A 13,566-nucleotide genomic window follows, 5' to 3' on the forward strand; every position below is an offset into this window, starting at 1 on the left:
CTTCAAGACAGGGGAGGAGATGTGTGTCACCAATCAGACTCTAATGCTACCTTCTCAGTCAACCAAATTAATATACAGAAATGATTGTATTCAGATCCTGTCTTAAATATGGTTTTCTAATCAATCTTAATTTTAAACTGATGTGATGGACTAAAATCATTTTTTGTCAAAGACTGAAGGAATGTTCAACTTTCTATAATATTTTTTTTCTACTGGGTTACTGTGTCTGGCACTACATGGCCTTGTCTAGCTGTTTGTTTTTCTCCTGGCCTGTGATGAAGCATGTGGGGCCCATGTGTCTGAACATTTAATAGCAGGGGTTCTTTTCTTATGCACACATTTAGTGCAAGAAACAAATCATGGAAGTCTTTGAACTTTACTAAATGAGTTTTTAAATTAATTTAAATCCCAAAACTGTGATTTGGAACAGAAAGAGGTGATAGAAACAGAGGTCAGTATGACTCCAGACGGCATTAGTCAGGGCAGTAAAACTTCAATCTGGGAGATGGGGGATTAAACTGGTGGATGACTGACAGTCGTTGTCAATCGGTTCAAACCAGTTTCAATGCCATTTGGAGCTGTAGGAAGAAAGTTGCTTTGCCTGGTGTAACTTGAACATGAAAGCTTTGGTGTCTTAAGCCAGAGGCTTCCAAAAGCAAATTTTAATATTAATTAACAGCAAAAGTTTACTTCTCAAGTTTGATCCTGCGACTGATAGCTTACAAGCAGAATATCATTAAAAGTACTCGATACGTCTGGGCACAGCAGGAGGGCAATACTGCACAAATATGATAAGACTTTTGTATGTCAGAGGCAGATCAGCTTTGAGCTTACAAGGGGAATGATGTGCTGCAGAACCTGCTATATCTTGTACACCTGCTTGACATTATTCAGTCTGCACACGTGTGCTGCACCTACAGATTGATAAGCAAAGGCAGCGCTGATGAGACTTAATAAGACTGACAGAAACAACAAAAACAGGAATATTCTCTCACTCAGCCTTATGGGCCACTGCGTCAATGCACGACATCCCTCAACCTTAATATATTTCTGCGATTTTGACATTCTTTTGATCTCATGAAAACACTCTCACTGCTGAGACGGTGTGAGGTTTTCACTTTTGTGGAATGTAAATATATATATTTTTATATCAGCCTGTGCTTGTTAACAGAAACTCCAGGGATGAGTTTATTCTATTCGTGCAGACAAAGTGAAACTGAAAACTCAATTAAAGGATTATGCTTGAGCTGTTTTTGGATTCTTAAAGTCTCAGTATAGCAGACTATGAATGAATGACTTTTTTTCCCCTGCAAAACCCCATCACCCATCCATCCTCACGTCTGACACTGTCCACTCCACCAGGTTTCTCCAAACCCATTTCCCTCATTGCCTCCACGGGGCCGTGTGTGATTGATGGGCCTGGGGACACCCTCACGCTGTAGTGTACCTAATCCAAAGTATAGACTCGCCGTAACGCTCCATTAAGGGCCCGCAGCAGCAGGGTGTAATGGTTAGGGAAATGGGCCGAGGAAGGGAAGGTCACCAGTTCACATTCCCACTGGGTTCAATGCTGCCTTGTCTCAACTTCATGTCCAATTGGAAAAAAAATGAATTGTGACAGCTTGCAGGATAATACATGAGCACAAATACAAATATGCTATTCAGTGGACAAACATTATTATAAGTAGGCAAATGTGATCTTCTGTTGGGCACTGTGGTATGACAAAGGCAAAGTCAAATCTGCAATTGACACAATCTGGTAATGAGCTTGTCTGTCATTGCAGTGTTCTCTGTTTACCTCCAGGATGAGAAACTGTATGAGGTTAAGAGTTTCATTGACAGGTTTGTTACGTTTGAATAATTACGTTCTCCGTACAGCTTTGCCAAAACCATGAGGAAAATAAAAAAATAAAAAAAAATACTGCAGAAGGCAGGAGTCTAACTTCCTGTCAAGAAGATGAGCTCCAGAGATAGGCATATAAGCAGTCACTTTAGGGGCAACAAATTGGATTGCTTGTTGGCCCTGTGACTGATGAGTTAATTAAAGTGGAAGGGTATAGAGAAAGAAGTCAGACACTGCTCCATTTATTCATCCTGTATTGACTATATCTCCTCGCACTTCACTGGCTTGAGTAATCGCCGCCTTTCTGCTCAAGAAAACAACTAAGAGGGAGCAAATGGACATTGTTCAATTTACAATTCAGATGCAAAAGATCACAGGGAGAGCTGATTAAGCCGACATTTATCTATGGGATTTAGATGGATTTGAAATGCTAACAGTGGGATACACCTTAAGCGAGAGTTGCACAAAGAAGAACTATTATTAATGCACCAGAGGTTGGAAATGAAGAAAAACAATCATCAGACTGTATCTTTCTTAATCACTGATTTACAATTCTCAGAATGCACCGTGATAATTAAGAAAAAGTATTTAAGGCTGCAGGAAATTATGCAATAAGCACATTTTGTTAGCACAGACTTCTTTCTGATGAAAACTTTAAACCTTTAGGACAAAATTAAAGACAACTTATTGAAGCAGAGCTTCGATCATAGTTTTGCATACCCCCCCCCCCCCTCCCCACCCAAAAGCCTAACAATAGAGGTCATTAGTAGTAGTAATTAGCTCATTATGAGCGGTCTGAAACAACTAAAGCAAACAACTTTTTCTTTGCCAGAGACTGAGTATAAGAGCCCTAATCGAGCACCTTGGCTTCATGTTCTGTGCCTGGTAGGAGGGAAGGTAATTCAAGCTCAGGTTTGTGACAGGTGCTGCAGGGGAGAGTGGGGGAGGTATAGGACACTGTGAAATGTGGTGAGGCCACACGGTGTGCGTGCCGAGACGGATTAGGGCTTAGTTTGGGAGTGGGATGTGTGCTGTAGGCGTTGTGCTGTGGACCCAGGTGGTGCCTGAGGAGAGGACAGCACGTCTGCATGCACTTTTTTTCCTCACTGCTAGCCTCAGCTTGTGTGCTGCCTGGCAAGAGGAACACGTTGAACCCAAAGCTGAGAACAATTAGACAGTGTTCAAGTGAGGCTGGATTTGCATGAGCATCAGCAACTGCTCTGCTCTGTCCTTTCAGGGACAGAAAGTAAAGTTAGACAAAGAGTCACAGTAACACTAAAACTTCTGTTAGACAGATATTGATTTATTTGTGTTTGAATTTAAGTGAATCTGATGTAATTCCTTTGTGATGCACTTTTATCAGGGGCCTTTCTCCTCATGCAGAATGATTCTTGTATAACTCAGCAAGTGAGAGGAAGTTTAAGAGCTACTTTAAGACCTCCATATAGTTTTAGGTTCACTTCAATGTTTAAGTTAAGGTTAAAGCGAGAAGTAAAGTTAAAGTTGGTGGAAGTAATATAAATCTGAGGGTGTGTGACCTCATTTTAGTTTCTTTATTGGTGCCTGACATGATCTCTTCCTCTCCCTAAGCATATGCATTTAAATACAGTATGTGACACTGTATATATCCAGATACTGTTATGAGCTAGAGTCAGCTGTTGCTAATTTATTATCAGGTTAGCCAGCTGTGTAAAACTCAGCTGAATCAAATAATAAATAGTTCACTGTAACTAACCTCTGTGACCTGACCTTGAGCTGAAACATGCCAATTGAAGTCAATTTAAAAATTAATTAAGAAAGCCAAATCTCTCCTGTTGGACGATGTGTCTGATTCATCCAGAGGTAAATATTGACCCAGCATAAAAGAGATTCCACTGTAGCAGAGCTCAAAGAGACTCTGTCTCTATAAAAGCAGAGGAGATTAAATTATCTGGACTGTGTGAATCTCTGAATTCAAAAAGAGACCCTGGAGAATGATCACCTTTTTGAAGACACCTCTGTATGCTGCTATAGAGAAATACAAGGTAAAGCCAATTCCAATGCCTTCTGGTGTCATGACTTTGAATAGACTGGACTTTGAAGGATGTTTCACACAATGCTGGTCTCTCTGTCATTATATTGTCCATTTAGCGTGAAATACATTTCACATAAGAAAAAAAAGTCCTATGTGTCCATTGCATCAAGAGGCACCTAGAGTCAGGAATCATAGGGGAGAGAGAGAGTGGGAAATGACATGCAGGGAAAGGAGCCACAAGTTGGATTTGAACCCGGGCTGCCCGCTTTGAGGACTGTAGCGGGTAAAGTCTCTGTGTTAGCACGTCTGGACCACATCATTTTGTTACATAGATGAGAGAACTGGGTGTCTTGGGATGTCCTAGAATGGTTCAAATAATTTCATCATGAGACGACGTCCTTTGTCTCGACTAGTTGCTTTGTGTCAGAGCAAAAGGCCGTGACATGTGTAGTTCCTCAAGGCTCAGTTTTTGAACCCCTACTGTTCGGTCTATATTTGCTTTCAATGTTCCAGATCACTCGAATTAACAAAGTAGCCTAACATAATTATGCCGATGATGCACAAATATACATGTCCCTTTAGCCAGGATATCATGGCCCTGGTACATCTCTGTGTCACTGTATCGAGCAAATCCATGACTCTTACTAAAGAGAGTTAAGATCGACATAATTATCTCGAAAGAAAGACAGAGTCAGCCTATGCCTAGAGACCCTCTCTCTTACAGCCAGGAGTCAAGCAAGACATCTTGGTGTTATCCTGGACTCGGATTACATTTCCACAGTCACATCAAATGAAGCACTTCTTCTGCTTTTTACCATTTAAAAAGACGGCTAATTCAGAGGAATCACGGGTTGTTCTACTGGCCATCCCGAAGATAAGAAGAAAACACAGTGATGCAGCATTTTGTTATCATGCAGCACAGACTGACAGGAGTAATCGCCCAGATAATGTTAGACTAGACTAGATTCTGACCACCTTAGAAAAAAACATTCTTTTCCACACTGCCTACATCTCTCCCTATTATTACCGGCTTGTGTCAAATACTTGTTTCTGATTGGCCAATTACGGAAAAAGCAACTGTCTGATATTCCTCAAGAGATCTCAGTTGTTAAGAATAATTCTCTGTCTTAGAAAAGCAGATGGTTGCTACGGACACAGCTCTTATCACATAATCTGGAGGACTCACTGCAATCATATCAATCTGCTGAGAGAAATACGGTTATTTGACGTTGTTTACTCTGGAGAGAAGAGAAAGGAGAGGATAATAACTGACCAAAGAGGTTAGAAAATGTACAATCTGCAGCCTATGACAGAAGAATCTACAAAACTGAAGAGATTTGATTTTCTTAGAAAATGCACTTCCGCTGATTCTCCTTTAACTCAATTAGTTTTATATAATTGATATTTAATTACTTTTTAGTCATTTATTATGAAGTTTATCTTAAATTGAACTGTAAGTCACTTTGAGTTGCTCACTGTATGAATGGCGTTCTATGAATAAACTTGCCATGCCTAAACGTAACTTCAGTTCCATATAGAACTTAAAATGTAAATCTTCTGCACATTTAGAAACGTCTTTATCTAATAAACACTTTTCCTAAGTTGCCTAACTGGTAGATGTGAATGTGTATGAAAATAGCTAATGTGGGGAAACGGGGAAGTACTATGTTCAAATGAGATTATGAAGAAATTATTGCAAATCTAGTCTTAGAAACTTTGAGGTTTGCCGGGACAATGGCAGCTACTGTACGTTTTCTCGCTCATTCTTCACCCGTTGATCCTTTTTATAAGAGTTCTAGTCTGATAAACAAGTTGGATAACTTTTCTACAGAAGCCTGGAATTAAATAACAGATAACTTTGCTCATTCTTGTAGCAGCACAATTAATACAAATATGTCGTACATACATGTTCTTTCTTTTTTACATTGAGGGTCAAACACTATGTTACATTCATACATCGCCTGTTTTGTTCGACATTTTGCTTCTCTGTTTACCAAACATCGATGTAAAGGGTTGCTGTGCCTCAGTATCTAACTCAGAGGAAATTGGATCAGTCTTATTAATCCAATTTCAGGAGCTTTTGAGGCTGACAGAGAAGGATATTATTTCAGTTCCATGCAGTCTATGTATTTCATTGCACAACATGGTGTAATGAAGTTAAATCATCACAAAATGCTGCCGTGCAGTTTTCCTGTTTGGCATGTTTGAGCTGCTTAGGGAACTCGGTCACCCTGCAGACACATTTAGTCCACACACATAACACAGGACATGTGACTGGAAAAACAAAGAAAACAACTGAAAGCCCATGAAGGATCCCAAAAGATATCATGTAAAACCTTTAAGAAATTCTTTAATGGGAAAGTTCTGAATACTCATATTTAGGCTGTGAACATTGAGGTTTGTCGTTTTTTTTAAATTTCTAATAGATGAGGTTTTTTTTACCAGTTAATAACAGTACAATCCGACACCCAAACACACAACATTTCCATTTTATTCATGTGTTTTTTTTTTTAATGGAACTAATAAAACAGACTAATTCTATTTGTTTTGTTTGACTTAAATAGTATAAAAAAATAAATATCCAATAATTTTTTACTTTGTCTGACGATACCAAATACTAGTGCAACATTCAATTTGAAACAAAAAGTAGACAAACAAAATAACAAAAAATGTATTAAGGAAGTTTAAACCACATGTTTTGTTTGTTAGTCGACTTTTTTGTGATATTTAATTTAGACTATTTTCAAATGTTAACTTTTTAAAGGTTCCTACAAATGTCTATGTTTAAAAAATAAACAATTCTACTCTCATATACATTGAAACACAAAAAAGCGATCGCGCATCCCTGTTCAAGCGTAAATATTTCAGTATAAAATAACATGGACTTGTCCACTTACTCATGGTGCAGTTTGTGGTGAAGTGGGGTTCGATGGTTGCTGCATCATCCTGTGGAATCCGTTGATCGTAGCTGGCTGAAACCCGAAAAGCTGATCCTCCGTGGGTCCCGAGGGTGAGGTGGACCACTGCCCAGCTGCCAAGGAGAGAAAGCAGGAGTAGGGTGAGTGCAAGGAGCAGACACCATGGCTGACAGAAAAACCCACATCCTCTGTGGGGATGGGGGGTAAGGGTTACACGGGCCTGCTCTGTCCTGGCTCCAGAGGTCTCTGAGGAGGGACTGTCCAGGGCTTCAGCTGAGGCTGACATTGGGGTTTCCTCATCCCCTTCCACTGTGGAAGGGTCCCTTTCCTCCTTTGTCTGTTGATGCATAGCCCCCCCCGCCCCCCCACCGTTGAGCCCACCTCAGACTCTCTGGGTCAAGCAAAGATTTAAAGGTGGCCAGATGCCAGCTGGTGCCTCACTTGAGAGCTTAAGACAGGTGTGAAGTCAGGTAAGATTAAAAGCCACAACAGCAGGTGCGCGGTCAGGGACAACAACAGACACAGGTCAAGTTGTTGTTTGTCAGTGAGCTGCAGTCCTGCTCTGAATGCTGTGCTCTCTCAACCAGCGGCTGGCTTTGTATAGTTCAACTGGCCCTAATTTTGTTAAGCAAATTGTGCTGATTTCTGTTTGGCTCAGAGCTCATCAACAATCTCTCTTCCTCTCTCTCTCTCCCTCTCTCTCTCTTTCCCCTCCTCCCTGTCTCTTGCCCATCCCTTTCTTTTAACCTATGAGCCATGACAACACATATAGTGATTACAGTAAACACAGTGAGTGATCCAAAGGCTAATCATGATAACACAGGCATCATTGAACACTGCAGAACAACTTTGCTTTGCTGTTTTAAAAATGTAACTATTTACTTCAATCCACTCCATCATACAGTCTGCACATCTGCAGACAGTACATCAGAGTTAAACAGATGCTGTATTCCAAAACACACCTTATTTACTTATGATGGAAACTGTTTTCGATTCCTAATGACAATAGACTCTATGGTATTTTGCACAATATGATCAACATAAAACATCATTTTCACACAGGCAGGGTCTTCATACTTTAGCTATGAATTAGCTTAGGACCAGGTTGAGTTAGGATATGTCCAAAGCCTTTGTCATATATGCACTTCTGACAATTTCATGACAAGGCTGCCCCCTGAAATCTTCCTGAGTCCACAGATACACCTTACAGCAGGCGGGGCAGGAGGGGTTAGGGGAGTCACAGGAGGTCACATGAGGGAAAAGGGATGGCGGTAACATGGAAGCAACAGTGTCCCATGTTACAATGAACAGTTTTTCCTTTGTAGCAATGCTATTTTTGGTTTAATGTGGGCTATTCAAATATCAATAATTCTCCAGAATATAACCTGCTGCATTCACACATCAGCTCACCCCAACTTCACACTGGAATTTTACAAGAGGGCTAACAGAAGAAAATCCAGGTAAAGTTAAGATGACAAAAATCGCTGCTCTGCAAGAACATTTTAAGAGTTTAATGGAAATGTTTAAGAATGCTGTCTTTAGCTTTTTGATGTTTGTTTATTTTAATTTATACTGTCGATAGATAAAATCTGGAAAAGGTGCAAAAGAAGAGCCAACATTGAATCAACCTGATATTTAAAAAGACGTGCTCACAGTGGCAAATTCATAATTCAACTTTTCTTACTACTGCACTTGTATGCATCTTTTTAGCCACTTTCAGCTTATTTTTAATGTACAGATAAGATGGATGGTGCATAATTGCTCACTTCAGCTGCAAAAAAAAAAGCTCAGACAAAGCTACTGGACTGTTGGGGCACCAAATGCAGCATAAAAAACATAAACAAAAAAACAAACAAACAAACAAAAAAAAAAAACTAACACCCTGACATTGGTAGAAAAAAGAACATGTAGTAAGCTATCAGCTTTATTTGGTAAAGACAACTAGAGTAAAAATGTATATAAAATGTATTTAAAGATTTCAAATTGGTAGCAGTAAACATAACTCCAGTCTGGACTGTTTGTATTACAAAGTAGCTGCAAACACATTACAATCTTTTGTCAAAGCTGTGTGTCTGGGATTCTCTGTTTCTGCCCCCAAATGTGCTGAATTGGATTATTTTATATTTTTGTAGTAAATTTATAAATGTATTGTTTTGAGACATTTTCAATGAATACACTATTTCTTGAGAGCCTCAATGTTATAGAATGGTTTGAGCTCTGTATTGTTCTATTTATGTTTCACATCTTTACAGTTTGAATGAATAACTAAATGAGAAGCTATCCAACCACTTTAACACATTTTCAATGGTCTACATCTGCCAACAGCCATTTGTGAATATGTTATTCTCAGGGACAGCAGTAGGTCTTTACATTTTGATCATGACAACCCTGCTGGGAATTAAAAAAACAGTCTACAACCAAATGTATTTTGAGGTTTATTTGTATTTTTTGAGGTTAGAATAGTGCCAGAACACAGCAAACATAAAGTGGCACATGCACACACAAGCCCTCGCTCCACTAACAGGCTCTGAGCTTTTCTGATTTCCCAAATGTCTTTGCTCTGACTCAACAGGCTTTACATTACTACCTCTGCAAGCTTCCCTTCTTATGTCTCTTTTTTATGTTGCCTTTCCCCTCTCCTTCATCCTCTCACTGCTCCCACCTCTTTCCACTCACTGAACCCTCCTTGCTTCATCTCCCTCTCTCTCTCTCTCTCTCTCTCTCTCTCTCTCTCTCTCTCTCTCTCTCTCTCTCTCTCTCCAGCCAGACGCTGCTCAGAGTGGAGGGAAAGTGTTGACCAGATGGGAAGTGATGTTATAGCAGCACAGAACGCTGTTAGGGAACAGCTTTGCGGTGTGGGGCCTGCTCCCTGCCATATCCCATAATAGAATTGAAATGAAGCCCTAGATAAGGGCTGCCACTGTCTCCTTGATAACCTTGAAATGATTTGCCGACTGAGTTGTATACATATGGTGCTGCTGAATTCACCACCCGGTAGGACGAGGGCCAAATTGAAAGATGGCCTCTCTCTAAAAGAGCACTCAGCATGATGATGGTGATGATGATGATGGAATTGTAATTGTAGAGGAATGTTTGTCTCTTTATGCACAAGAAGCACAAGCATGTGAACAGCAACACTCTGTTCTCTAAATAAAAGGGGATGAAGGGGCTCTACATCTTCATAGTAAACAAAGGGAATCATAATAATCTATCATTTGAACTGCAAAAAAAATGTAAACAAAGGAAGTTGTGCTTGAAACATGCTCACTATACTGTGTGACATCAGATCTAAATGGATCAATGTAGACCTGCTCTCGTGGACTACTGACTTATTTTCATGTCTTATCAAGCTATGTGTGCACTGGCGCTCCCAGGACTGATTAACGGAGCAGCAGATCAAAGCACAGCTCCCAGGGTGCATCACTCAAATACTTAAACCTGATTAGCAGTATACCATGCAAGCCACAGCAGTCCTGAATAAAAAATAAAATAAGTCAAATGAATGATACAGACTCCACGTGCGGGAATTAGATATACATGACTAATCTGAATGTGGATGCTAACAATTCTCATTATGTTCCTTTGTTTGCTAACAGCCTGTTGGTTATTTAAAAATCATCTAACCTTTGTTCAGACTGCTGTTTTGTGGAAGCCTCTCCCATGATGGGGATGTTTTTTTTCCCCTCTCTCGGCATAGGAAAACAAAACAAGCTAAGGCCGACTAATCTTTGCTGCTATTTGACAATTTTCGTTTCATAATGCTTTTCATTTATGCTCCCTCAGTGCTCTGCTCTGGCTAATGTAGCTCTTTTAATTTTCATTCAGTGCGAGTGTTTGTTAGTGAGGATGGAGGATGCTAATGTCCTAACCACATTAGGGCTTATTTTTTCTGGGCTCTGGTTTGCATTAGTAGTGAGTCTCATCCATCAAAACAAACAACACATGAAGGAGTGTGTTACATGCTCTTCAGAATATTTGTGAGGCCTGGTTGGAAACATTGCAGTAGTCAGGGTAGTGCAGAAAGAAAGACTACTTTTATGTTGTTGTTGTTGTTGTTGTTGTTGCTGCTGCTCTGTTCATCTCTATCATTGTCTTTATTTCTGTCTCTCCCTCTCCCCTCTCCAATACTAACACAGTCGCAGCAGATGGCTGTTTAAGGTGAGTCTGGTTCTGCTCCAGGGTTCTACCTCTTGCCACTGATACTTCGTTAAATATTGTGTACTCCTGTGCTCGTGGTGGAATAATGTTAGGTCTCTATAAGCAATGTAACAACAAGTACGGTCTACAGCTGCTCTATTTGCAAAGTGTATTGACAAAACATGTATCAATTTGCACTATACAAATAAAAATGTAATGATTGTATTATATATAAATATACTGCTTCTCCTGTCTTCAAATAAATATCCTGCAAGCTTTCTTTTCCTTACATCAACAAGTCAAAAATCACCTGAAAACCTCAAAGTCAATGTCTTTCAAATAATTCTAATGCCTTTATTGTCTGGGTCTTTATGTCAAACTTTCAACACTTGATTTTTCTCGAGCACAAATTGCAGTCATTCAGAAAGAATGAACATCCATTTTTCTTCAATTTTTCTGTTTATGAAAGAACTTAAATTGCATGAATACTATAATTTTATTTTATAAATGTGATAAAAAAAACCTAACCTGCAAGGTAAACGTAAAGTAGTAGTTCAGTGATAGTGGCGTTGCCAGTTTCAAAAAAATAAGGCTCTGCACGTTAAGAAGGCAAAAAACAAGATGTCTGTGTAGGTTCTCAATCATCCAGGTCAAGGTAATTTCAGGGCTTGATCCAAAGGAAACTGGACTCGGTTGAAGATCTTGAAGACATTTCACCTCTCCTTCTTTCAATTCAGTTCTGAAGAAGCTTTTCAGAGGAGAGGTGAGAAGTCTTTAAGATGGATTAAGCTTCGAATGGACAGCAACTATGTTTTTTCTATTATATAGAAAATAGTAGAAGAAGCATTGCAGGGTTTGGGGTATGCTTTGAACACATCACCTACATTTGATCATTTGAAAATGACCTTTTATCTGCACTGTGTGAGTAGCTACAGACTAGTTTGATTAGTATCTTTTTATTTTCTGTGAGCTTCATTAGCCACCATTGGGATGTCAGAAAGTAGATCTCATTTTTTATAATGAATTCAGTGTTGCACACTATCTGTCAGCAAAGCTCCACCCACTGTCTATGGAAGCAGGGCAGTAATCAGTCAAAATAAATGAAAGTGTTTCAGGAAGTGGGCCTTTAATTATTGTTAAAAATTCATATTAAAGGAGGGTTTCAGTTTAAGTGAGGCTCTTTTTTTTATCTCTGTATAAATAAGGCTGAAATTGTGTTTTTCCAAATTAAATCAGTCAAAATCTGTTACAATTGTGTTATATGCCAACGCTAATAAATTTGAGATGTGGCTGAATGTGCCAAAAAATAATTGCAAATAGAAATGTTTTTAAATGAATCTGTTTTGAGTCCAATATCTGAAAGACACACAACAAAGTTTATGAATTTTAAGGCCTACAATATCTTCCTTGTCTCAAAGAAATGGGGCTCTGTAAAACACACCCTGGTGGTGCTGTGACAAAACCACTTGACCTATAATGGGCCTGGTCTCAACAAAAACTGTTTTTTGGTAGTGAAAAAGCCATTTGAGTGACACCATCTCGCCTTGGTGCATGTAATGGAAAAGGTTTTCAATCACGCCCAAAGTCCAAGTTACCTGTTGAATGCATCAAACAGCAGTAAAACTAAAGGAGGGGAGCATTGAAATAGAAACTGCTTTACATGGTAATGGAATTTTTTACCCCAAAGAGAAAATCGCTACAGGTTTTGATCATGCTGGCTGTTTGAGATCGAACAGGGTTTTATCATAGCGAGAAGGTGAAATTGATCAAAAATGATGTTGGAATGCTGCAAACGATACATCTTCATAGAGGCCACAGGGGTTAAAAAGTTAGGAATGTGTGTGTATGCACTCAGGGGCGGAGGAGGGGGGGGATGCTGTCATTGCTGGTGGATCCGGAGCTCTACTTAAGTCACATTGATTTTGACTGTCAAATGGCGCAATGCACAACAGGCGTAAACCAATATGTCAAGAGAAGTGCAGATTAGATTGAACGGCCTGACATGGCCCGGCTGAATGAATGCCACTTCCCCCAAACTAAACAGGACACATTTGAATGCTATCTGCTGAGAGCTAAATCTTTTGCACCATGCATCTGGAGTGAATGAGGGGGGGAAAGGGTGGGCTTGTAGTAGGGACATGTTTTTTGGCCAGAATTAGTGTTTGTCTGGTAAATGTGGATTAAACAAGATTAACAGATCATTTTCCAACAAGTTTTTGTCGCAAGGAGAAATCCCTTTACAAAACATTCTGACATATCAACATGGTTTGATCTCATCACACACATGCCTCACAGACACCGAACAACTACATTTTCATTATGACAATTTTTGAACACAATAAAGTGGTGAAAAGCAGTTTAGCCCACAGTTATCATGAAGCTTTTTACAATATTCTGCTGACTTAAACTTGGGACTGCACTCAAGGCGAGCATTAGCCGTTGTTCATCCCCATGAGTCACACCTGAATACAGCTATCTTGCATTTCTGTGCTAAATATTCTGTGACCGAATAATGAACAATCTGCCAAGAGCAAATACAGAGGATGAAAGCAATGCCAGCTGAATAAACAAACCCAGATGAAAGAAACGATGCAAGTGAGGCCACCAGGGACTCATGTCTATGTGGTAGTTGGCCTTAAGTCTGTGAAGCAAAG

The 13,566-nt window shown here is 39.6% G+C and overlaps 1 protein-coding gene across 2 annotated transcripts in view; it reads right to left on the reverse strand.

Annotated features, from left to right (window-relative positions):
• The window catches only part of alk (ALK receptor tyrosine kinase), a 384,869-nt gene that overhangs the window by 83,712 nt on the left and 287,591 nt on the right, over positions 1–13,566 (reverse strand). For both annotated transcript variants that reach the window (XM_020643122.3, XM_065966045.1), the window contains exon 5: positions 6,755–6,888. In XM_020643122.3, coding sequence (XP_020498778.2) covers positions 6,755–6,888 — 134 coding nt within the window. The remainder of the gene's footprint in view (positions 1–6,754; positions 6,889–13,566) is intronic.

The sequence above is a fragment of the Labrus bergylta genome, chromosome 18, assembly GCF_963930695.1.
Source record: "Labrus bergylta chromosome 18, fLabBer1.1, whole genome shotgun sequence".
Taxonomy (NCBI): Eukaryota; Metazoa; Chordata; class Actinopteri; order Labriformes; family Labridae; genus Labrus; species Labrus bergylta.